This window comes from Pinus tabuliformis, chromosome 9 (genome assembly GCF_031772625.1).
Source record: "Pinus tabuliformis cultivar Carrire ecotype Pingquan chromosome 9, CPIR1, whole genome shotgun sequence".
In the NCBI taxonomy this organism is placed as follows: Eukaryota; Viridiplantae; Streptophyta; class Pinopsida; order Pinales; family Pinaceae; genus Pinus; species Pinus tabuliformis.
Genome location: NC_142307.1, coordinates 741225082 through 741251499, shown reverse-complemented (window position 1 = coordinate 741251499; position 26418 = coordinate 741225082). Strand labels below are relative to the sequence as shown.

Genomic DNA, 26418 nt, shown 5'->3' with positions numbered 1-26418 from the left:
TTTGGCCCTGACTTATAGCCTCTATCTTGTGTCCTCTTGTCTCATTGTCCTTCATTGTTTGGTAGCTATTTGATGATAGAAAACACAATAATAGTCAAGTAAAAGAAAAAGATAGCTATGTTAAGTAAAAATACATCACAAGCAGTTATCAAGGTTAGAGAAATCATCTAATTAAGCTGCCCCTAGATTTCTCAACATGGTATTAGAGCTAAGGTGACAAGTCAAGAAGAGGCAACTTGAAGATCATCAATTGAAGAAAGGTACATAAGGGTCGAGCCAAGGAGATCATCAAGAAGGACTAATCCACACATCATCTTGAAGGAATGAATTAAGGAGCATCAAAGAGGACTACCCATCTCATCTCAGGGACCATATCATCTAAAAGATCAACACTTTATGGAAGAAGACGACCTCAAAAACCCTAGCTCATTCAAAAAAGGATTCTACTCTTGAAGCATTCTTGGGAAGCTCACATCACATCCGAAAGAAACAAAAAGAAGCATTTCCATCATCAGAGGAATCAAGGCTATCACCCTCACATTGATGAAAGAATTACATCTCCAACATCTTTGAAGAAAGGCATCACCACTTATCAACATAATCAAGAAGGCATCAAGTTAAATATATCATCTTCAAAAGAAGCATCTTCACTTGACAAGTATTTTCTATTTATGTGTGAATCTAGTATGAAACATGACTTGATTCTGCAAGGAGAGCAACAAACTGGTTGGGTCATCAAATTTCCTTGCATGGAAAAAGAGGATAGATTTGATCTTCATAGAGAATGAAGTTATTGAATATGTTAAGGGTTCAATCTCCAAACCATGTTAAGATCAAGCTCAAGCGCTATCGAAGTATATGAAAGGGGAAATAAGGGCTCAAAGAATCCTCATAGAATCAATTAAGGATTCCCTCATCCCTTATGTAGCAAAGTTGGAGAATTCGAAAGATATCTATGAAAATTTGTTAGAATTGTTTTTCGTAAGCACTGCAGGAGAAGTTATATCATTGCGAACTGAATTATACGATGAAGGTATCTAAGGAAGAAGGGGTAGCCTCATACGTTATGAGAGTATCTCAAATAAGAGCTAAGCTACAAGAATTAGGAGAAATAATGTCTGATAATGAAATGGCCACCGTTGTGCTCAATGCACTACTTGATGAATGGGGCAACTTTGTATCAAGTATCTATGGAAAGAAGGAATCCACTCCATTCAGTGAACTTTGGTCATTATATAAGATTGAAGAAACTAGGTTGAAGGCAAAGAGCGATGTTGGATCAAATGAACAAACTCAAGCATATGCAGCTATGGCTAGAAAGAAAGGAAAATTTGGAAAGTTTGATCCTCGGAAAAAGAAGAAGCTTGACATGTCAAATATCCAATGTTATGAATGTAATGAATATGGGAATTTCAAAAGGAATTGTCCTAAACTCAAGAAGGACAACAAGAAGAGAAAGGAAAGAAATGAAGCCCACATCACCGAAGAAGTAGAAGAACCTGAAAATAAGAAGTCAAAGTAGGAGGAAGTGAAAGACCTTTATTATGACTGAAATAACCTCCTTCACTTTGCTTGTAAGAAGATAGTAGTCATGATGGAAAGCATCACAAGAATGATAGAATGCATTTTAGAGGTGACATCATCATAAAGGCATGAAAGGTCAGTGAAAGCAGAAGTCTATATGGTTGAAGTAGTCGTTACCGAAAAGAAGTAGCTCATGTCATCTTAATTGGACACAACTAAAGTAGCAATTTATATGGTTGGAGAAAGTCATCTAGCAAGATAGAAGATAAAGAAAGGTCATCATACATCATCATTATTAGATAGGAGCATTTACAAAATGAGAATTATCAAGATCCTAGAATCTTTATAAGAAGATCCACCTCTACTTAGAAGAAGCAAGCAAACAGTCCACATTCCACCTTGTGTGGGATCCAATGGTAAGGTATGATGACAAAGATATGCAACATCTCAAGATGGTTGAAGTACTTTCATCTTCAAATCAAGGAAATGAAGTTGCTAGAAGGAAGTTTATGTGACCAAAAGAAGGAAGAGGTATGTATATGTTTGATATATAAAGTCATGTCATCATATAGTTACAGAGAGAATGGTTGAATGCTCTATCTCATGAACATGATTGAAGAAGAAGAATCTCTTCTATTAGAAAGATGCATGAAGACATGTAGACAATATGCCTTGAACTATTATACATATTGACAAGATGGAATCAATGTAATATGACCTCATGAAGAATATTAGATGGTTGACAATCATGGTTCCTATGTTGAAAGAACCATGTAAAGAAGATCTTGAGGAAAACAATATGTGAAGAAAATGAAGGAAGAGTTCGTGGGAAAATGCATCTATAAGATAAGATAAGTGATCAACATTTGATATCTAGGAGGATTAGCTATGTCATCTCCATGTAGAAGGTATGATAACCCTGATATGTATGCAGGAAAAGGAGAACCTTGGTAATGACTGTATTGGGGATGGATTCATACATGTGCTGGATGTTGATGATGCTAGAAGCTAATGCCATGACGAGAGGCCATCATAAAGAGGTAACTTTGGTTTGATGTTTATTTTGATTTTTGAGAGCATCTGGTTGGGTTGAAACAAGGTTACCAAAAGAAAGTTGTAGATGTCACCTACAACTAGTACTCATGAGAATGGATGAAAGATCTTGAAAGAAACATGACTTGGTAGAGGTAGCTGTATGAAGGAAAGCCATATGTGAACTATAAGATCACTTTTCGATGAAGAAAAGTAAGACATGACTATTGGTTCAACACTATGGTTCGTTGAAGAGAAAGTCATGTAGAAGATGGCCGATGCCCCACAAAGAAGTTATGATGAAGAAAGCTCCATGATGAAGAAGATGAAATTCATGACATGATGCAGAAAGAGGAGCCCTATAAGCAACTGATAGTACCGTGATCTCCACTGAAGAGCATATAGCTGTTGTTGAAGACAAGTCCCTAGGTAAGAGGGAGCTTGGGCAAGTTCTTAAGGAAATTGGGTATATTCCTTTTATAGTAATGAGTAGATCCTCCCTAGTAGAGAGGGAGAGATAGACACATTATTCTTGTCTTCGTTTTATGAAGAAAGAATGGAGGATTGAGTAAGCATCTGAGACTGATTTGGATACTCTTTGAGGATGTTATAGGGTATCCAATAAGCAAGAGTAGTCGAACAAGAAATTCCTTGATGATGTGTTATTCCAAGACAGGAATGGTCCTAAAGGACATACCTTGTGAACATTCGGATGGGGTATGTGCCTTGAGAGACAATGATGAAAGGTGTCTATTAGTCATTGTCTTGCCAACATTGTGCTCGAATCTTGTGGAGAGATAGAGATGTTAGTAAAGGCCTTGCTATGTGACAATGCTGGTTAATATAATGAGATGCACTGATATACACTGATATGATAGCGTATGAGATGGCTTACCAATTCGACTTTTCTTATGAGAATTCTTCAGTATGAGAATGTCCAAGTACCTTGTATGGATTATGAATACCTCCTTAGTTAAGATGGAGTGTTGAAATGTGTAACTAGGTTTGGTCTTCATAATGACTAATGTAATCATGATTTTACGTATTTGATGAAAACATAAAAATAATAATAATAATTATTTTGTAGCATGGGTTTCATGCTCAAGGTTATTTTATTTGTAGGTTAAGCACCCATTGAGTGCTTCTAGGGCTTGTCATTAAGCCAACAAGTCAGTTGAGTAATTGTCATGTATGGAAGACCCTTTTGGGCTTATTGTATCAAGTCAAATAAAATTTTTGTATAGTCAAAGGTGTCATAAAGGCCCTCCAAGACCTTGTCAAACAAGCAGCAACAATTCGGCCCTCATAACATGACAAGTCGACCATGTAGGGGTATTTGACCTAGAAGGGAAGCCTATATATAAGAGACATCGACCTCACTTAAAGATCATCCAATCCAACTCACAGCAAGTTTGATCAAGGAAGAAAAAGAGACCAAATGGAGCGAAGAAGAGGAATAGAAGAAGGAAATGAATGAAGTCTGAGTGTTGTTTCTGGGCTATCATCTCCTCACACGTGTGAAGATTTAAGGCAACATTACTATAACAAGACCGAATTGCAGAAAGAAGTCGAGTTAGGGCACCAAGAGGTCTACATTGCAAGCCAAAGAAGGAAGAACCAATTCAAGCGAAGGAGAAGGAAGGAAGAAATCACCATCTTTTCCACACGTGCAAGAGCTAGGGTTTTTGCAGTAGTCGAAAATTGGAATCAAGAAATTGTTGGGGTCGAAGTTGTTAGAAAAGTTGCTGGAAGTTGTGTAAGGATAGTTTATTAAGAAGGAAGGTTGACTTGGTCTTGGAGGGGTCTTTGTCAAGGGTCATATGTCTTGGAATTCGTCATTTGAAGTTCTATAAGAAGAGGCGTTCTTGCGGGGTTTACTCTAAAAAAGGGAGGTTTTGGCCCTGGCTTATAGTCTATATCTTGTGTCCTCTTGTCTCATTGTTTTTCATTGTTTGGTAGCTATTTGATGATAGAAAACACAATAATAATCAAGTAAAAGAAGAAGATAATCACGCTAAGTAAATACTAAAAATACATCACAAGCAGTTATCAAGGTTAGAGAAATCATCTAATTAAGCTGCCCCTAGATTTATCAACATGTCACAGGAAACCAATGTTGCCCTTGTTCTATCATTGGGAAACCTGTTTTGGCCTGTTGACCAAGTTTGACCATGCTATAACTAGCCATTGCCTTCTCTGATTGGGAAAAAATGATTTGGCATAGTTTCCTCTCTTCAAACTGCACATTTTGAGAGCATATTAACTTTTTGACCACTAGGACCACTTTGCATTGGGAACTGTGACCTGCCTCGAGAAATGAGAAAAGTTGACAAATGAAATTGCCATGCTCTGAGGGTTGTCATGAGGAATATCACTCCAATGCCAAGGTCACCTACAAACTCAAATGACCCTAACCATTTGGAATGACATAGGTGCACCTTGATGCGGGCTGGACTGGCCCATACATTGGTGATCACCCCTACAAATCCAGTGTCCTATAAAGTCGTGAGTCCACACGAGAGTTCACCTAAGGCTCTTCAATCCTATACAGCGTGAGAGTAACATGAAGTGGAACTTCAAGGGACCATCCATGGTCCAACCAAGACAATGAATACAAATGCAACAACAAAGACATAGGTCTAGAATACTTAAGACAGGGCCTCACATGTTTCTTACGTTGCTTTTGACTTGTGACCTTGGGCTTAGAATGTTGATGAAAAATGCTGCATTGATATATATGTACCCCTGCTGATACGTGGGTGGGGTAATAGGTTCAATCTTCCCATTCTTCTTTAGGCTACTTCCACCTTCCTGTTTCATATATCAACCAATGAGAACTTGCCCTTATTTGAGCTAATCTGCATTTCTCTTTGCAAGGATTATTTATCTTAGATATTCTATATTTGGATGTTGGCCATGGGGTTGAGTAGTCAATATAGTACTGTTGTTTTTGATGTGCCTGCGTCTTCCATTTTTGCCTCCTATAGGAACCCTGTAGGTGTTTTTCAACTCTCTTGCTCATGTGAGTAATCTCTTACAATTTACTACACTTGAGCTCCCATGTCGTCCTCCTCTCTTGGTAAGATGTCCTTGCTGATCTTGTTTTGCCGAGAGGCACTTTCCAACCCAGTATGGAAGAGATGTAATATCTTGTTATGTTATCTAAACATTTTGACTTGGTCAAATAAAACAATAAACATAATAAAATAAAATAAAAATAAAAGGTAAAAAATGAGAGGCATTCTCCTGCCTAGTATGGAAGAGATATGTAAACATTTTGATTTGGTCAAATAAAATAAAAATAAAAAAATAAAATAAAAACATAAGATAAAAACAAAAATAAAAATAAACTATATATATATATAGATAGATAGTAAACTATTGTAGATCCATCTTAACTTTTGTTAAAATTGGCAACTAGGGCCAAATTCCATGTGGGTCATCTTATCTATGGCCGCTGATATTTTTCTTAGATACCTCTCATCGAGAGGTGTAGGATTGATCTAAAGATCATCCGATTCCGATAAATATTCATGGAGTTAAGAATTTATTTGTGTTATAAGACAATTCGTCAAGGTCGGCCAGCGACCAAATAACCCACACATGTGCTCAACATTTATAAACGGAGATGACTTGAGAGCCATTTCACACACACTTCTCTCTTGATTTCTCTCCAGTTGTCTTGGGTTTTAGTGTGAGAGGAATCTAGGAGGAAGTAGCCCTAAGACGCAAGAGGAAAGGAGGGTTAACAATAAGCCCTAGCCGCAGTCCTAGCCCTAGCTTCTACGCATAACCTAGCGCAGTGAAGAAGAAGAAATACGCTACCCTAATCTAGAGGACGCAGTCATAAAGAGAAGCCCTAACACTATCAAGATGGAGCCCTAACCTATACGCTGATCTCTACGCTATCAAGAAGTAGCCCTAGCCTATACGCTGGTCTCTATGCAATCAAGAAGGAGGCTGCCCTAGACAAGCGTGGAGAGGCTGTATGGACAGTGTAGGCTTGGAACCATGGTTAGGAGGCTGCCCTAGACAAGCGTGAAAGGGATGTATGGGCAGCGGAGTCTTAGCCACAGTTTGAAGGGCCAAAGGGACAACGTGGGGAAGCTTAAGGAGCAGCATGATGGGCTGTGGTAGGAACATCTGCTGTAGGTGACAGCGGATCTGTTAAGGGCAAGTTTAGGGCTGTTTCTGGGTACGGTTAAGAGCAGGAAAGGCAAGCAGCCAGGCCAAGGAGAATAGAAGCAATACGCTGCTGTTGTGGGCACCATTCTGTTGGTACAGCAGCTAGGTATGGCAAGGTATAGCTTGACTGTTAGGGACAGCAGCTTCAGCTAAGCAGAAGTGCTCGTAAATGGAACTTCTGGGCTACATGGTGCTGCTAAGATACATGGGACAGAAGCAAGGTATGGGAAGGTATAACTTGACTGTTAGGGATAACAGCTTCAGCAATACAACTAGGCAGCAGTGCTAGTAAATGGGAATGCTGGGCTACATGGTGCTGCTAAGATACATGGGACAGCAGCAAGCTATAACAAGGCAGTGCTAGCAGCAATGGGATAGTGCAATGATGGCACAATTGGGATAGCAAGCTGTGATGGGACAGCAGAAAAACAATGGGACAGCAATCAAACATGGAAATGGCTATGTCACTAACAGTGGGACAGCAGTGGCTAGCATGGTACAACAATGGCACATGGGATAGCTGTGGCAGAATGGTTCAACAATGGCACATGGGACAGCAGTTCAGCATAAGCTGCGGCAGTATGATGTGTGCAGCATGGTTATGAGGTCCAGCATTGTGATGATGGGTGCAGCATGGTGCAACATGGTGAGGTGCAGCATGATGACGAGATGCAACACAGTGATAGGTGAAGGAGTCACCTTGGGAATCAGTTGAACCAGCATGTCTTCAACTGACCTCATGTATCATCTTCTTAGAGCTGATATATGCTTTTATCTAGATAAGTCAAAGTGTTGACTTCTGTTGTAAATGTACTATCTCTCTCTCTCTCTCTCTGCTGAACTATTGAAGAACATATAAGAAGAATTGATCAAGGGTTTCCCCACATTGGGGTTTGTCCCTGGCTAGCGCCACATGTTGTGTCCTCTTGTCTTGGCTTGTCTTCTGTGATTTATGTTTATGTTCTATTTGCAGTTTACTTTAATGCTGATGTGATTGCTAATCTGGAAAAGATATTGAGCTAACTGTGAAAATTGAAATAAATTTGCTCTAAGCAGGAACATACCTGAAATTAACAACTTTGGATCTATCAAGCACCGAGAGGGATCAAATCTCTCGAGCTGCAAACCTTTTCTCAAGTTTTGCACTCAAACCAGAGGTTTGCACCTTGAGAGATTTGATCCCACTCGGTGCTTGATAGATCGGGAGTTAAGATGGATCTAGGCTGGTTGGGAATTCAATTGCTGTCATAATTATTATTATTAACTATTTTCTCTGTTTCTTTATACATATTTATGTTCATAACAGCATGATTCTGTTAAGGGTTAGTCTTTAGACGTAAAAGGGATCTTATGTGTGGTTTTTCTCTATGTTTATATGACTTCACCTGTTTTTGAGATACTTGGCCAGCAAATCTTGCACCCATACAACAATGGCAGTGTTACAGGTGTCTGGAAAAGGAAAGTTGATTATGGCCCTATCCCCAACCTCTACCAACCTGCAACTATTTGGTAGCATGAACGTTGCCTTCTGCCTACATTAAAGTCTTTTTCTTGTGCGTACTTTACAACATAGCTAAGGTGGTTGCAGTTCTGAATAATTTCTAAAGTTTATTTGTTGAAACTGATTTACTGCTTCCCCATTTTCTTTTTAAGAGAAAACACGATCATTTTGGTTTTTCCCTGTTCACTTCCATTCCCACTTCTTTGCAAAAGGTTGCTAGTGCCCTGAAATTCTCTTGCAAGCTGTGCAAGATTCTTGTGGGTAAGATGACATCATCTCCATAAAGGAGAGTTTTGATTATAATACCTGCTATTTTTATCCCCCCCCGTCAACCTTTCTTATCAATCTACTCCTCCAGTTTGTCAAGATGTAGCCTGGATAGTGTTGGTGAGGGGGCAACTTTGCTTAACCACGACATCATTTCTCAACCATACCAAGAATCCCTCTCAGATTTTGATCTTGGCTTTGACTTGCCTGTATGGCCTGTGCATTGTAGCTCTCCATTTGTCTAGCACCCTCAACACTATGAGCATTCCTATAAGCTATGTCACATGGTTTGGGTTCGAATTCGAGTTCGGCAATGATTAAGTTTGATTCAAATTCAAATTTTCCGATGAGGTTCATGTGAGGTTCGACATTAAATTCGACTATACATATTTTTCATCATATATATACATATATATGATGTAAAATAATTTAAAAAGTTATAAATTTCGGCTTCAGGTTCGTCTTTAGGTTCGCCTTGAGGTTCAAATTCGTTCAGGTTTGACTATCAGGGTCGACGACCCTAAACGAATTTGAATTTCTTTTTTGGATTCGCCGAATTTCGAACCTCAAGTTTCAAATTCGGCGAACCCTGTGACATAGCCTATAAGTTCTGTCTAGGAACCATGTTGAAGGCTTTCCTGAATTCAGTGAAGCAACATCACAGCTCATCCTCCTTTGAATCCTATGTTTTCTTTATCATATGCTTCAAAGTGAGGCAATGATCAATGATGGAATGCTTGGGCCTAAACCCCACTTGCTCTATGGCATTTTTCTCCTCCTATTCCACTCGCTGATTTTCCTCTACATGATCTCACTGATGTCATATGTCTATAGTTGTCTTTTTCTGTGCTGCTGAATCTGCCCCTCGGTTTCCTATGTTTTTGTTTACCTTGCCATCTTATATCAGCAAAAACTGACTCATAATTAAGTAACATCATTTCCTGGCATTGGCCTATTCAGCAGTGTACTAACTGTCGATGCCATATTCCAAACATATGATGTAATCTGCTACACTTTATTTGTTATATATATATATATTATAAAGAAAGTGCCTCCCTGAGCTTTACCATCTAGCCATCCCATTAAATATAATTGTATTATGCATGTTGCAGATCTTAAGGGTATGTTCTCCAAATGTGTGATCTTCTTGCTGGTACATCATATTCTCATTATCAATGTAATGTGCCACCTGTAAGTTATCAGTCTCGTTGTTGAAATCTCCTACCAGCATTATGCTCCTCTTTTCCTTCAGGTCTTGTGAAAATTTCCAGTCCTAGGTGACTAAAGTCCTTCTGATCTCAATTAACCAGGTGATTGCTGAATTTAGTTAATGCAGAAATAAATTTCAGACCATAGCATCAACCACACAATAGCTGGAAATTAAATGACAGAAGCATAAAACACAGATTCACACACACACAGGTAATTACTTCTTCAAATCGAGCTCTTCATTCATTCAGAAAACTTAAAGAAAACCTCTGCTCTGGCTGCATGCTTTCCCCAGTCCTTTTGTTGTTCTAATCGAAGTGGATCAGCCCAACTCCTCTTTGAGGAACCCCCTTGGGGTCTCAGTTGGGTCTTTTGTCTTGTTCCCTTCTTTTACACATTCATGATGGTGTTTCTTAGCTCGTTCTGCTTTTCATTTTCCTTTGTATTATGTTCATTGTTTTTCACCTAATTTGTGGTCACAACCTTGTTCTCTTCCACTTCTGGATGATCGCCTGCTAGTTCAGCCTAAATTTGGAAGTTTTGAGCTGCTCCTTCATTTCAGTTTCAATTTCTTGATTTCATTTCTTCAAGGACCCCTTCCTCCAGCCTAATCTCTTCCTCTTCTGGATGCACCTTGTTTACTTGACTATCTGTTAACTGTTTCTGGTGTTGTTTTAATTTCTGGTCGTTTAGGGTGCTTAAATGCAGCTGGGCATATCCAGGGATGAGGGGGGAGGGATTTGGTAATACAGGGATGGAGAAATTGCAAATTATTGTATGTCGAAGTTGTTACCAAATAAATGTTAGCAGGTACATGTCACCGGCTTAGAACAATACCCATGTTGTATATAGTTGAATGAGATGAGGATTGCATGCCTATATAACCAGGGGGCTTTTGATATTTATGATCCTAGCATATATCTAAAATTATTTTGATGCTGCTGAACTTGTGGAGATGCAAATGTAGTTTTGATTCAAGTTGAACAGTTACTGTTAATCTGAACCAAATTTTCAGCAATCACGCATATGCAAATCATGAGTCCAAACCAAAGACAGCACCACTCTTCATGCACAGTGTAATCTGCTTGGATTGATGTCATAACCAGGCATGTAGATTAACACTAGCTGTATCTAGAATCTACTGAAACATTTTCCTACTGTTGCCAAGTTTGCTGAAATGTTGGTTGCTAATGTTCTAAGTCACCCAACACGTAGGACACGGAAATACGAGTATCCGACACATGACACGACAACCCCCTGAAATAGGACACGGAGGACACGTTATCTATTATATATTATATATTAAAAAGTATAAAAAATTAGTGAATTACACATAACATATGAAATATATAAAACATTTAGTCGATGATGATACAAATTCAATACACAACTAATGCATATAACCAAAATAGCATTGAGTGCAAATGCAATCCATCTCTGAACCAAAAAAATCAGCAAAGAGGCCCTAAATGGCCTGTATAGTCCAACAAAAATCACGCTACAACAAATAACTAGTACTATATCTCATCAAAATCGTTGCCTATATTGGGATCCTCAACATCAATATCACCCTCTAACCATTAAAATAAGATAGAAAATCTTAACATGTCAAATCAAGATTCTGTTTGAGTGATGGGTGCATTTTTACTATGGTCATGATAGAGGAATGCAACAATCAATGCTAGGAACATCAAGGTACATAGGGTTTGGTCCTCTTAATTAAATGCTAGTTCCATACCCTCATACATGACAAACTGCAATGGAAACGTTGTAATCCCCCCAATCCTAAAATCCTGAAAACTGTCAAGTCTGCTGGATTTTGAGTGGGATCTAAAATTCTACATTCTCCATATGAAATCCAACGAGGTTGAAATCACTCTCAAACATACCAAGTCATTTCATGATAATGTTAAAAATTTAAGTAAAACGATTACTTTTAGAATTTGGCGTTACCATTAATAGCATTAGTATGGCCTAGACAAATCCACTTCCCGACACTTGGAATCTGTTCTAACATTGCTTAATTGCCCTTAATTGCACTACAAAACCTTCGAGAGCTCCAAACTTGTGACTGAATTGCGTGAGAATGAGGCAATAAATTGATTCCAGGACCTTTTTCACAAGACGTGTCCAAATTTCAGGACATTAGTGGGGCTTGTGTCCAACACAAGTAAATTTGTGTCCTATGAATAGGACATGAGTCAAACACGTGTCGGACATGTGTCAAGCTCAAATCGTGTTGGACACGCAGGATTCACGACACGTGTGGGAGGGGGGAAGTGGTTGGTGACTTAGGTAATTTTGTATAAACACTGTTATACTTATTTGATAAGTGTCATGTACCTGCAGTGTGGGGTAACTGCCTCTTGCATGGTTACCTCTTTTGATCTTTGTAGGTTACCTGTTTTAATGTTTGTAGATGGCAATCAAACTTTATGAAAATATTTGATCCAGAAATGCCATTCTCGTGTAACAGGGACACCATTCCTGTGCAAGTCTGCTACTTTAATTTTTAATATTTATATGATTCAAACTTAATAAAAATAAAATTTGCCTTGCAATTATATGTGGTAGTGCTGCCTGAACCATGTCTTTTTTGCAATTTCAAACCTACTAATGCTGACTGATGGAATAACCATTGTCTTGCTCATTTGTTGACCTGCACCACTCATACTTATTTTCTGATGCTGCTTGAACTTTGGGTTTTTCTGTGTTGCACCCAATACTATCAGAACCGGATTGGGACAGGTTGAACCAGCCAGTCCATTTGGTCCTTGCAGTCAGAATCGGCTTTTCAAACCAGAAATGACTGGTTGGTTCCATACAGAGCTGGCTGGTTCCATGACTGAACTGGTCAATTCCATAACTGAACCAGCCAGTTCCATACGGCACCATGCAGGCACTCTTTGGCCAATTAAGTTCACCTAAAAACCGGAAAATAATTAAATAAATCTAAATTCTCAAACCCTAAACCTAATCTGATACTCTAAACTTTGCATACCTGTATCAGATGGTTTGGATTTGCATGAATGTACATGAATATATTTTATTTTAATTAAAAGTTGAATAAATGGCTTTTTGGTGGACCAGTTTTTGTGATCTCTGGCCTTGCTGGACCAGTTTTTTGGTGCTTTGTGGTTGTGCCATGGACATTCACTACTGATAAATAATCAGCGAAGAAACCCTTTCAAAAAGGACCGAAAAATCTGAATCTGCCCTCACCATAGAGACCTGAGATTGATCCTTGATCCAAGAATGAAATAGCGCACAGACAGATCTCAGAAACTAAGAGAAATGACCTCCGAATGTGGCCTCAGTAGAGCCAAAGGACTATATCTCAGAAGCTGCTGAAAATTTCCACCAAGAGGTCTCAGAACAGAGTCTGTACAGTCACCGAATAGCCCTTAAATCAGTCTGCAACAAGCCATGGAATAGCCCAAAAAACAAACCGCAATAAGCCTCAGGAATGGTCTCAGATTTTCTCCAAAATCAGCACAGACTTATGCAACAGATGATCCCAGATATGCCCTCCCACAGGGGGGCAGAATAACCTCAGAAGATGACCTTAGATCCAGTGAAAATAATCTCAGATCCAGCGAAGATAACCACAGCAAAATCGGCCTAAAACTCCAGATTGGCTTGACAAGACAAGGCCTCAGAAATCACAGATGATCTCTTCACATAATATTGGAACTCTGAAATGCGAAACCTGTCAGAAAATACCACAAGTCCATCTACTGAAAATCCACCTGGTTTTGCTGATCTTAACTCTACTTCTCTTTCATCCACTGAAACCTTGAGCCATGCGCCCACTGCCTGCGACATTTGACCTGTCCCTGCTATACATAGAAACTGCTAATTGTAGACCTGCTGTTTCTCCAAAAAAGCAAGAAGCAAAAAGTGGGAAAGACTCGCTCTTTTACAAAGATCAGGAATATGTAATAATCTCTGTAATGCCAGCCCTATATATACAAATACTAGAAAAAGCAAACTAAAAATAAGAGCTTTTGAAATCTGATGAAATTGAGTCTGGAAGGAGTCCTAATCAAATGTTGATTTCTGGATGCATATGAAATGGGATCAATGTGATGGAATGTAACTGGATCTTAACCCTCCAGTTGCACAAGTATTACTAGGAGTTAACATGGGGGAAAATAACCACACCTTCACTTTACCAACCAACCAGGCCTCCGTTGACTCCTTTTCAAACTTTTACCAAAGTTATCACTTAATATATTAACTTGTGTTGCCTCTTGTCTTTTTCTATATTTTGATTCAAACTTTGGGTGTATACATCCCTACCTCATTGTCACTTAAAAATGCTATCCTTTCTTGGACAATCTTCTCGGGATAAGGAGAATGACAATCATATAATATTGCTCTGATACCACAGTTTGATTTAGAAGAGTACATGCACACAAGATAAACACACGAGTGGAGGGAATGATAAGAGCCTATATGAAATGCTGCAACAGGTTTACCTCAAATGTTTATATGAATATCAATGCTGCAACATGTTTACCTCAAATGTTTATATGAATATCAATGCTGCAGGTTTACATCACAGAGTCAGCCGGAGGCAGGTTTCCTCTGAACATAAACAGATATATCACTGTCTCGAGTACATTTTATCTGGGATAAATTATTAATAGTGCTTTAGGTGGCTTAACCCCAAAACAGTAGCCTTTACAGTTTATAGTTGCATATTGGTTACATGTCTTGTGACCAACAAGATGTGATCCCACAATAGAAAAGTACACTTACTAATATTTAGTCGGAGCTTGTTGTTTGCTTCACCAGGAGAAGACCTTTAGGCCAAGTTGTTTCATATTGAAATAAAAGAGAGTTATTTAGAAGTAGTTTTTGTTGCCCGAGTTTGCTGCTTATATGTGTAGATTATGAGGAATAGTTATTGTTTGTTTAAGGTGCAAGTCATACTTGTAGATGACGAGTTAGTCAACAAATACTCACAATAATAGACCAGTTGAAGATAGTTGTCCTCTTGATTCTGTACAACAGTGAGATTGATGTTTACAATTTCTGGCATAGGTTAGTTTGAAATAGGGCGAAGGTTGGTGAATATTACTGGTGACTGTCATAGGGTTGGAACTGGAAAATTACTAAAAAATGTAAAACGTGCTCCTTTTAGGTCCACTATTACTTCTTCAAAATGATACATACAAGGTCAGATCGGTAAGAGCCATTGACAATTTCTGCCAGTCCATTCAATCCATGAAGTTATGGAGCTGCAAAATTTTTACCTTGTAAACTTTGTATTCTATGCCTGTTATATCTAACTTGGATGTGCATCTTCTTTAACTGTTTTTCCTACATGTTCAAATGAAAAGCATTTTAGATAGAGCTCAAAAGATTCATACAGCTTGTCCAGTCGACTGTTTTTCTGTTATCAGAACTATTGTTGTCATATAGCCAATATATGCAAGTGTGCAATAGTTTATCTAGTAGCATTGCAAAACATATTAAGCTCATTTCAGTTACATTCGTTCTTATTTATCTGTTCTCATTCAGTTGAGGAATGAGATTTCTTGTTTTCATTTTTGATTCATTGTTTTTTGTTAGGAACAATGCTCAGTATGTGTTATCTTGTGATATTCTATAATGCCATGAGATTATTAAACTTCCCCATAATCCATGTCAGGAGAAGTATTGCACCTGCAATAGTTTGAAATACTGAGATAATAATACTGAAAATTGGATTCTGTATCAACACAGGTGTTGTTGTGTATGACTATGAATTAAGAATTGGTTGGGGCAAATCTGTGTCACTTCCTTCTCAAGCTCTTCCTGCACCACCACCAGGTCAAATGGCTGTCAGGACTAAAGAGGTTTGTACTTAAATTTTAGAGATGTGGTTTTGCATTCTCTTTTCAAAGAAATTTATTTAGAGATGATGCTTGTTAATTTAGTTCTACTCTTTCCTGAGAGGTTAATTGTAGTTTATTAAAGCTAGACTTTAAGCTTTTATAAAAGAAAATAATAAATATAGCTTTGCCAAAGTATTTGATTGGAAGGTTTTGCAGGTTTTGTGTAAACTCTACTATTTTTATGCTAGATGATTTCCTAAGTTTATGCAGTTTTTTATTCACCTCCTTGATATTATGATGTTTTCCCTAAGGCAGGGTGGTAAAGTGGCTTGGTCTGGTCCAGGTGCTCCAACTTGTGTTGTGACAAGTCAGGCTGCTGAGGTGGTAAGTGCATTCTGTTATCTGCATCTGATATAGGTTCAAATAAGAAGTTTTCATGATGTTACTGAGGTGTGCGCTTGCTATGATATATATCTTAACTTCCATTGATATTTGTGTATTTCAATGATGAGTTTTGTGCTGCAATTGAATTTTGTTTTATTTGCATTGAGAGTCAAAGCTAGTTTCGTATCAATTGGTTGAGATATGTTAAACTCATTTATTTCTGATGTCTAACCCAGAATATGATGTTGTTATATCTTGCCCCCCATTTCTCCCCACCATTTAGGATGCAGCAACTGTTCCATGTCTTGCATAGGGTTATTCTGACACAAACCGTAGTTCACTAAGTCTTCACCTAATCGTTTCAATCCATGCATCACACAAGCACAAAGATCAAAAGACAATTACACTTAGAAGATAGAAATGATCCAATGATTAAGTTGTTTTCTCTTGAATACAACAACACTCTCCTCTCTTTATATGAGATATGTCAGGGAGTTCAACAAAAGAAATTGAACTAAGTCTACAAGCAACCCAATTTTAAGCCACTAGCCTAATTGAGGAGCGTTCAACACAAGGTGCTCACATGTTATGTGGTGGTTGGACACCAAATCCCAAGTGGTGTGCTCTCCAAGATAAGGCATCACTTGCCAATTGCTCCTGATAACAAGGCTGCACACTCTCCAAGCAAAGGCTCCAGAGCTCCAACATGCACCTCCGCATGTGTGTACAAGGTCCACAACAACTTCAAAATGGTGTGCCTTCTAAGAAAGACTCCCTCAAGCCAAGTTCTCAACCAACTAAGGTGTGTCACATGGTACTAATGCTCCTAGGGTCAAGCACTCTTCCTTTTAAAGCCTAGTGCTTCTCCACGAGATAGATCCACATGATATGCTAGTGCTTGATACTCTTCAACATGCATGCCATGTAGAAGATATCAATGCCACATAAAATAATTACCTCCATAAGAAATGCACCTTCTCTAGCACATATCTTGAGGAAAAGCATCCACCTATTTGGAGTCAGCTCTCCAAATTTCAGTCAACCAAAATAATATAAAACACAACAAAAAGCTAGGATTTCATAGTGTGCCCTACATCTCATTAAGCACAACTTGAGCATGTTGTAAACACTTTTGGAGCAATGCAAAAACTAAGATTGGCAAGGTCCATTTCAATGCAAATTCTCACAAAGGCATGAGGTACCTTCTTCCTGTCTCATAAGACATGAAGTGAAAATTTCCAAAGGCATTAATAATTGCTTCCAAAGGTACTAGACACCAAAAATGCAATAGAAGATCAGGGGGCTCAACCCAACTAGTTACAAAGAAAAGTACTTGTGTGGAGGGATCAAAATACAAGAACCAAAGGTTTGATGCATAGAGCTACTTATCTCATGAACGAGGGGCTAAACGAAAGGATTTGGGTCTCATCTTCTGCTAAATTGAATTCCACCACAAATAAGCCTCGAGCATAGGGGTGGATGTAAGTTGCCTCTTGCAACAAGGATTTCCAAGACTAGGAGATCCAATTGTGAAGATCTGGAAGATGTGTCCAAAAGTCGATAAACCTGCAAATAGGACCATTATCTTAATAGCGTTCAAATTTTGATGCTACCTTGTTGTCGAGTGGGATTACTAGAATATGTGCAACTTTTTCCATAGAAAGAGGGACAAGAAGGGTCCCTAGAACATGAAACTATTGCTTTGAAGGATCTATACATGGAAAACAAATGTGGAGAAACCATAGAACAAAGAAGCAATACAACAAGAAAAGAATTAATACCTTTAGATGAGAGCACAATCTAGTGTTACCTAGAGAAGGGAGGCCTCCCCTTCAAGCCCAGGTGACAAAATATGAATGAATGGAACTGATCCTCCCCAAAGATAGGAAATAAAACAGCCAAAAACACCACCTAAAATCTCAACAAACCATGAAATGGCTCAACCGGGGTAAGGTGGGGCGGGTGACAACAACATGGCAGAGTATTGATACCTTGCAAACTAAGTTACCAGAAAACGGATACGGGAACGGATACAGGTACGGGGTTTGAAACGGATACAGCAAATTTTCAAAAAATCTGGATACGATACGGCAGGAAACGGCACACACACACACACACACACACAGATATATATATATATATATATATATATATATATATTTTAAAAATAAAAATTTCATATTACTATTCATATTTCAAAATCTAGATTATCATCTATGATCTATCATGATTCATCATCATCAATTGAACATATGCCATAAACATTCAAGTCTAATGTTATTTGTTATACTTCTCTAACTAGGTGGCCTATGCTTGATTCTTTTTCAGCAGTCAAATGCCAGTTAACAAGTTAATTTATTTTGTAGTGCTCCGTGATTCTTAGTTTCTGTCTTCTGAAATAGCTAAATGACTGAGGATAGGCCAAATTCAGTTGCATGACACATCTCAGTGGTGAATATCTTGAAAAATATTTGTTTCATGCTTTAGAAGAGCCAACGAAACCCTCTCCAAATATCATAGCAATGAGCAGATTTCATTTCTTTGTTCATGTTTTGAAAATTTGAAATGATGAAAATTTTAAATTTTGTTATCAGGCCTTGGCTAAGATGGTCTTATCTTGCCTTCCTGATTCTTCAAAACAGCACTGATATGGACTAATTTCAGTGGCAATATGACCTAAACCTTCTTGGAAATCACTTGCAGAGGTTCATTTTACCTCATGCTTGGCTGTCCTATTCATAAAAGCTAATTTTTCAGCAATATCACAATGATCTGCAAGAAATTTCAGATCTGATTTATGGTCCAAGTTAGAACTTAGAGGGCAACAGGCCTGCATTCTCACATCAGATTTACACACACAGGAAATGGACAGGAAAAACCTAGAAGAGAGAGAAGATAATTCAAAAACTTCTTTTACACGTGAGAGATGAGAGAGGTTGTATAACTTATTTTTTATTTATTCTTAATTATTACTGAAGTACTTTATTAATAACTTAGTGCACTATCATTAACATAATCTAAGTACATAAAATATTAAATAACCATTCACTAAACGTTTAAAGTATACACTGACATGTGGTGTATAAGCTGCCTTGAAATTGACTCTGATGGAGTTTGTTTTATCATCTTGGTATTTTTTGGCTGAGTTGATAGGAATAGAAGCAAGTTTTTTTTACTGAAAAAAATAGAAGCATTTTTCCATACAAGACTCATCAGTTTATGTTTTTGTGTTGTGCAGTGGCTGTCTACTAAAAACATTGGTAGATGTAAAATACAGAAATCTCCATCTAACACCTGTAGAGATTATAATTTATCTACATTGCAATTTCCTTTTGTGTGGCTTGTTGGTATTGCAATTGCTTTCACAATATATGCCAGGAGAGCTTTAAAAAATTCATGAGTACGGGGGTTGTCGTAATGCGTATATTATATAAGTTAGTCGTGTAGCCAATTTTCAATTTTAAGTTTGCTATTCCCGGCAGGCAGACTTCAAAACCCTTTTTTTGCTGTAAAACGTTTCAAATTTTTCCAAGTATGTTTCAGAATTTCAGAAAACGTTTACAAATTTCTAAAACGACACGTTTTTCCTACAAAAACGCCATTTGAAGAAAACGTCCCGTATCCAAAAACAAAAAACGGCACTAAAATGTTTTTCTGGCGTTTTTCCAGTGTTTCGTTCCAGGATCTGGATCTGAAACGCGAAAACGCCGTTTTGGGGGTTAGGGTAGCCATTTTCGAAAACTTAGCTTGCAAACTAAAGATTCTCACAAGGTGCATCGAAAGCCATAGATAGAATCTGGAAATGATCAAGTGGATGGGACCAGTGTTTTACGACTCCGACCAGGACTCCGACCAGGCCGAGGATCGATTCCGACCAGGACTCCGATTCGGTAATGACTTGGCCTAGTCGATTTCAATGACTTGGTCGTTGTAAAAAATACATTAAATATTTATTTTTTTTATAAAAAAACATAATTTTAAATATTTTATACATTATTTTAAAGATTTTCATTCATGTTTCCAAACACACAGCATTATAATATAGACGGAAGACAACATATGATCAAAGTAGGCTCATGAACCAATCCATTATATCAAAATGGTACCCAATGGCAATACATAGTCAACTGTCATACATGATCAAAGACTCAAAACAAAATACAAATAACCAAGGATTAAACATAGTCAACTGTCATACAAGGATTAAACCGACTCTTAGTCTGATCTAAACACCTTCAAAAATTCCTCAAAGACTCTTCCAAATTCTGCTAATAGCTCTGTCCCCTAGATGCCTCTATAAGTACTCAAGGTAGGCTTCAGATCATCCCCAAGAACTTGCATTAGAATCACTTGAAGTCCTGCTTAAGAAGTCTTCAAGATCTGCACCAACAAGCTTTCAAGTCTGCTCAAGAGATCTTCTAAGGGCTATCCCAGTAATGGCTTCCAAGGCACTTCAATACTGCTTTAGATGTTATCTTCAGAGCCCTTCAAAATCTGCTCCAAGGTGCTTGCATGTCTACAAAATGCTGCTTCAGAATCTTTTCAAGGCTGCTCTAAAGACATCAAGGGAGTGCTGCAAAATGCCTCCTAGGTCTGCTCAAATTGTCTCAAAGGGCTGCTTAAAACTGTTTCAAAAGACTGTCCATGTCAAGAAGAGATGCTCCACAGATCTGCTGATGTTCTATATTGGACCAAACTATTTTCAACAGATCTGAGCTTCAATGGTTCAAAGAAAATGTCCTCCACAGTGCAAAACTTTGTCACCACGGATCTGATTTTAAATGCTTCCACAAGTCCAAAAAATCCCACTACAAATCCAAGCTACAACAGGTTTAAATTCTTTCACAGATCCACTAATTCGTTTTACAAGCAGAAGACACCATAGTTCTGAAAAAGTGTGAGATTTGTGGGCCCAAACAGTACTCAGGTTCTGTCCTACGTTTCCAAATTATGCTTGTGACACAAGTCTCAGGTTTGCACAGTATATCGATCAAATCCCAATCACAGAATCTTCACCAAAATTCATCCTTTTTTAACTCTTTGCTCTTTTCTGCAATTCACCTCTTCTTAACCAATTTTTTCTGTACTCTCTTGACTGAAAATTTCAGAGCTAAAATGGACAAGTTCAGTTGGGTATATATACTTGTTTGAGTCTATGAAGAGACATGTCTATTTGGAGGATCCAACATGCCTTAGTGAGCCTATTCAACTTGGCTGGCAGCCTTTTTCAATTTTTAACATACACATATTTCAAAAAGTAAAATCTCTGCAATGACACACAGTTAGGAGGTAAATGAATACTCATTGGAAAGGGCATGACTTCCTATATAAGTTGGTGTAAAAAGAATTTCAAGGTTTTGTCTCAATGGTCAAAAGTATAATATTATTCATGATTTACGCTGCCCAGCCGGTTTTCAATGACTAGGCCTGGTCAATACGGACTCGGCCTGGTTGACCGAGTCAACTATGACTCGGCCTGGTCATTGGATGACTAGGCCGAGTCATAGTTGACTCGGCCAACCTAGCCGGTTAGCTGGCCTGGTCGTAAATTTTTTTAATGGCTCGGTTTGACCAGGCCGTTTCCGAGTTGACTCGGCCTAGTTGTAAAACAGTGGATGGGACCAACGCAACTCCTACAGGAAATATTTGACCATAAGTCAAAGGATCCATTCAACCATGAAACATTACCCAAACTTTTAGTGCTTAAGCTTAATAAACCTAACACAAAAGCTGTCATCCTTGTTAGAAAGTGTAACTAAGTTCGGTCTTCATAATGACCTTTGCACTTATATCATTATATATTTTATGTAAAAGACAAAGAAGAAAAGAAGAAAAATAATTTTATTATTATTATTTTATTAGATAAGCATGTTCTTCATACTTTTAGGTTTTCTTGAGTCAAAGAGTCAAAGTCCTATTTGGGCCTATTGTAAAGAAAAAGGAAAAAGAATTTTTAAATATGTAATTTGGGTCAAAAACTCCTCTAGATACCAAGTTGGCCCAACCCCAAAGGACATGTCTATTTGCACTTCTCTGGACAATATAAATAGAGAATGATTTGAGCTCATTTGGACACACACAATTCGCTTGATTGGTTCTGAAATTTCGCAGAAAAAGGAGGGACGATGTCTGAAATGGATGAAGGGTTTGTGGGAGTTTTTCCTTATCTTATCTCTTGTTGAAGATTTGCTGTTGGTCTCTTGCTGTTGACGAATTTGATGTGTAGGAGGGTTTGACTTGGTATCTATAAGCTTGGTATTTTTCTATGGTCATGGATCTTGGATATCACACTTGGATCTGATTCTATAAGAAGAGAATTTCTAGGTTTTCCCCTTGGAGGGCTTTTGCCCTAGTTTGGAGCCTATATCTTGTGTTCTTTTGTCTTTTGTGATCTTCATGTTTTTATTATGGTAATTGCTTGATGAAAGAAGGAAAAACATAATAATAAAAATGCCATCAAACTCACAAGTAATTATCATGTAAAGAGAAATCTAATCTAAATCGTAAGCCTCCCAATTTCTCAACATGGTATCAGAGAAAAGGTTTGACAAAGGAGGCCTAAAGATTGTTTTTTGTTGGCATCTAGAAGGAAAACATTATCAAAGAATTGAGGAAATACGAAGATCTGTAACATGAGCATTATAATATGAATATTTTATGGTAACCCTAACCTTCTCTGTGAAAAGGTTCGTAAGACACCGACTGAAAGATTCAGAAGCTCGCATTCCTAGGCTCACATCTATGTAATAGTCTATTTCCTGCTCATTGTTGACCTCACAAGTTTCAGTGTCTTAATATACAAAGTTCTGGGCTCGATTTATAATTCTCAGTGGTTGCATATCTACAGTGGAATCGTATCTAATACCTAGCGGCATTGTGATTATATCATAGCCCGCTCTATGGTTTATATTTGGAACCCGCATGAATGGTTTATATAATTTGCAGGAGCTCGATATATAAATTTTGAGGTCGTTCTATTCACAATCACTCATATATTATATTGTTGAGTAGATCATTTATGTGGTCGCATTTTCTCTTGATGTTCACATATTTCAATAATTCTTTGAGATCACATCAATAGTGGCTTCACATACATATGATGAAATCGCACAATGGTTTTGTAGCATTGTGATTCTTGGCTCGGTCTACTTAGAGGTAGCAAGACTTTATGATATCGTAATTCCTGGTTCAGAGGCATCGAAATCCTTGACTCTGTCTTGCAGTGGTTATAATGACTTAATCTCGCAACATGGACTATGTTTCTATGGCATCAGACTTCTGTTGGAGTTCATGGCTTGTTATTCTGAAGCTCGTTGTTGACTCTAAGACAATCTCTTATGAAGATCGCTGGAATCACATTTAAAAGTAGATCGTATTAATGGCATGTTATGGCGGATTTTTAAAATGATAGGTTGGCTCATATGCATCCCACATACGGCTTAATGACTCACATTTTATGATAATATACTTATGTGGAGCATCATATGTTTTTCTAAGGATAAAAAATTGTCTCTATGGTATATATTGTGGCACGTATGTTCTTTTGAGATGGCATGCTCTTGCTCGCATTAATACACCATCGCTATGGTTTATGCACACCGAGGCTCGAATTAATTACAAGAGCTCGCACCTGTAATGTTCCTAAGTGGTAATATGAGTGATATTCTAAACAAATAAATAATGCAGCAACATAAAATTAAAAACATGCATTATACACCCATAAAACACTGTAAATCTGGAATTGTTGAGCCATATATTATAAAATCTAAGAGCATAGGTACAATATAAATGTGATGGTGCACTTGAGCTTGTCTTATGCACAAGTTGGACCAAACCCAAGTGATGGAATAGTTGAGCTGAATGTTGCTCAGTTGATGCACCACTCTGCATTGCGTTGTTCCAGTAAAACCACTGTCCTGCTAAACTTTGACCTACTAGAGTGTGCCCAAAAACCGTCCATAAAATTATATCCTTTCAGCCTTAGACTCCTCTGACAAAACCCAGAAAAACCCAGAAAGGAATTTCTCTTGTTTTGACTTTGGATTTTCGGCCTCCTTGGAGCCTCTCCCTAGTTGTTGCTGCCAAATTCGACTTGTAGGAAATATCCTGCAAATCCCTTTGAAAGCACCCCAAGAATGTTGGGTTCACCTGTGATGACTGACTCCTTGCTCCTTGGATGATCCTTGGCTCGGATGACTGCTCTCCTAAGCACCACAAATTTGCTGCCAGAGGCCTCTGCGCAATCCCTCTGCCCAAAATTTCGTACTGTTGTAACCCCTGACTGGATGGCTACAAAACTCACTGAAAATGTCCTCAACCAACAACCTTTCCAGCTCCCGGAACTCCCAACAAGCTATGAACCTCCCGGTTGGCTCAATCCTCTTCTACTTGTTTATGGTTGCCTAGAAAATACGCAGTCTCCTGCTTTGCGTGGCTGGATGGAATGTATGTCAATTCTGGAACCCATGAAATCTCTGTGGAACAACCTCCCTAGGGCAGGAACGGATAGTTCCCTGAGGTAGAGGTTGAATCTCCCCTACAGAAGACTCGTCGCTAAACAGCTGACAGACTCGCTAAGAAGCAAAGCATACAAAGGTAAGTTTGTTTGTCAAATGATGAAGATCAAGCAAAATGAGAGCTCCTTTCTCTTTTATCACTTGGGTCCCCTCCTTCCACTAATTTGATTCCTTCCAACGCATGCATTGGCCAAGTTCGAAATATTCATGTGGGTGGCCCCCACATTCCACTAGCTGCCAGAAATAAAGTCGAATTGCCTATAGTTCCTAAGTTCTGCGTGTGGGGTCCCCCACCTAAGCCAAAAATGATGCAAAAATTGTTTAGCTGCACCTCGTGACTAATATATTTGAGAAAAGACATGACAGTCCTCACTCCTCCCCTCCCAAATGTTGCTTGCCCTTAAGCAATCTCAAAGTCGGGTGCTCCAGTATGTGCTCACCCTCCCAGGTGGCATCCTCATCCGGTAAGTTCTTCCAGCGTACCAAGAACTCCCTGATCGTCTTGCTTCTTAGTATCCTCTCCCTGCTCTCCAGAATGGCCTTTGGTTCCTACACCAATTGGCCCTCATCATCCAATGGGGGTAGATCAGCTGTTGCGGTCACTTGTTGTCCCAACACCTTCTTCAGCCATGAGACATGAAATATGTTATGGATTCTACTCCTCGGAGGCAGTGCTAGGTCATAAGCCACCTTCCCAACCCGCCTAGTCACCTTGTAGGGCCCATAGAAGTGTGGTTGTAGCTTCTCGGCCCCCTTCTGTGTCAATGTAGACTGTTTGTAAGGCTGCAATCGGAGTTATACTAAGTCCCGCTTCTCAAAGTTCCTCTCTATCCTATGCCGATCTGCATACAGCTTTTGGTGATTTTGGGCTGTCGCTAGATTATCCTTTAGAGCTTTGAGGATATCTTGGCTCTCTTGGACCCAGTTTTTGGCCTTTGGGGCCCGACTGTCCTTGAAAATAACATCAACAAAAGTTAGTGCATCATAACCATAGAGGCAACGGAAAGGAGTCATATCAATAGACATGTGGTGCGTGATGTTGTAGCAGAGCTCGCCCAAATGCAACCACCGAATCCATGTCCTCTGTTGACCTGTCACATAATTCCTTAGGTACCCCTCGAACCATTGGTTGACTAGCCGTTTGCCTGAGGGTGATAACTGTTGCTAGGAGTGAGCTCCGTCCCAACCAACATGAAGAACTCTTGCCAAAAGCCACCCATAAATTTGATGTCTCTGTTGCTCACAATGTTCTTGGGGAGCCCATGTAGCCTGAAAATCTCTCGGAAGAACAACTCCGTAAACTGTGCAACCGTGTATCTAGTGGGGATGGTGAAGAAGTGGGCAAATTTGGTCATTCTGTCGACCACTACATATATGCAATCCTTCCCCTGTACTGTGGGGAGTCCACTGATGAAATCCATCAAAATACTTTCCCATTTCCCCTTCGGAATGGGAAGTGGTTGTAGTAGCCCTGTAGGGTGGGTCAGCTCCCCCTTGTTCTGTTGGCAGGCCTCACACTCCCTTACGTGTTGCATCACGTCCTCCTTGAGGCCTTTCCACATGAACCGCTCTCGAACAACCATGTATGTCTTTTGGAACCCCTGGTGTCCGGACACTGGTGAATCGTGAACTGCCTGGAGTACCCTCTCCCTCAACTGCGAGTTGGGCACCAAGTAAATGCGCCCCTTGTAATAGATGACCTCATCCATCACATAGTAACGCTCATCTGCATGTGTCCCCTCCAACACCTCGCATGCCATCCTGTCCTTGGAGTACTCTACCAACAACTGAACCTTCCAATCCTAGCAGATGCTCATGAGAGATAGCCTAGCTAGTCTTCTTGATAGAGCATCGACCAACACATTGTGCTTGACCCGCACATACTCAATGTCAAAATAGTAGGCCTGCACCTTGCTGACCCATCTCTACTACGTGTCATTGAGGCCCTGCTACCCCATGAAATGTCGAAGACTGT

General features: G+C 38.9%; 1 protein-coding gene across 4 annotated transcripts in view; it reads left to right on the top strand.

The window, feature by feature from the left end:
• LOC149150832 (protein RRC1-like) overlaps positions 1-26418 on the top strand; it is a 235550-nt gene that overhangs the window by 170517 nt on the left and 38615 nt on the right. For all 4 annotated transcript variants that reach the window (XM_089445554.1, XM_089445553.1, XM_089445552.1 and 1 more), the window contains exons 6-7: positions 15452-15564; positions 15859-15927. In XM_089445554.1, coding sequence (XP_089301680.1) covers positions 15452-15564; positions 15859-15927 — 182 coding nt within the window. The remainder of the gene's footprint in view (positions 1-15451; positions 15565-15858; positions 15928-26418) is intronic.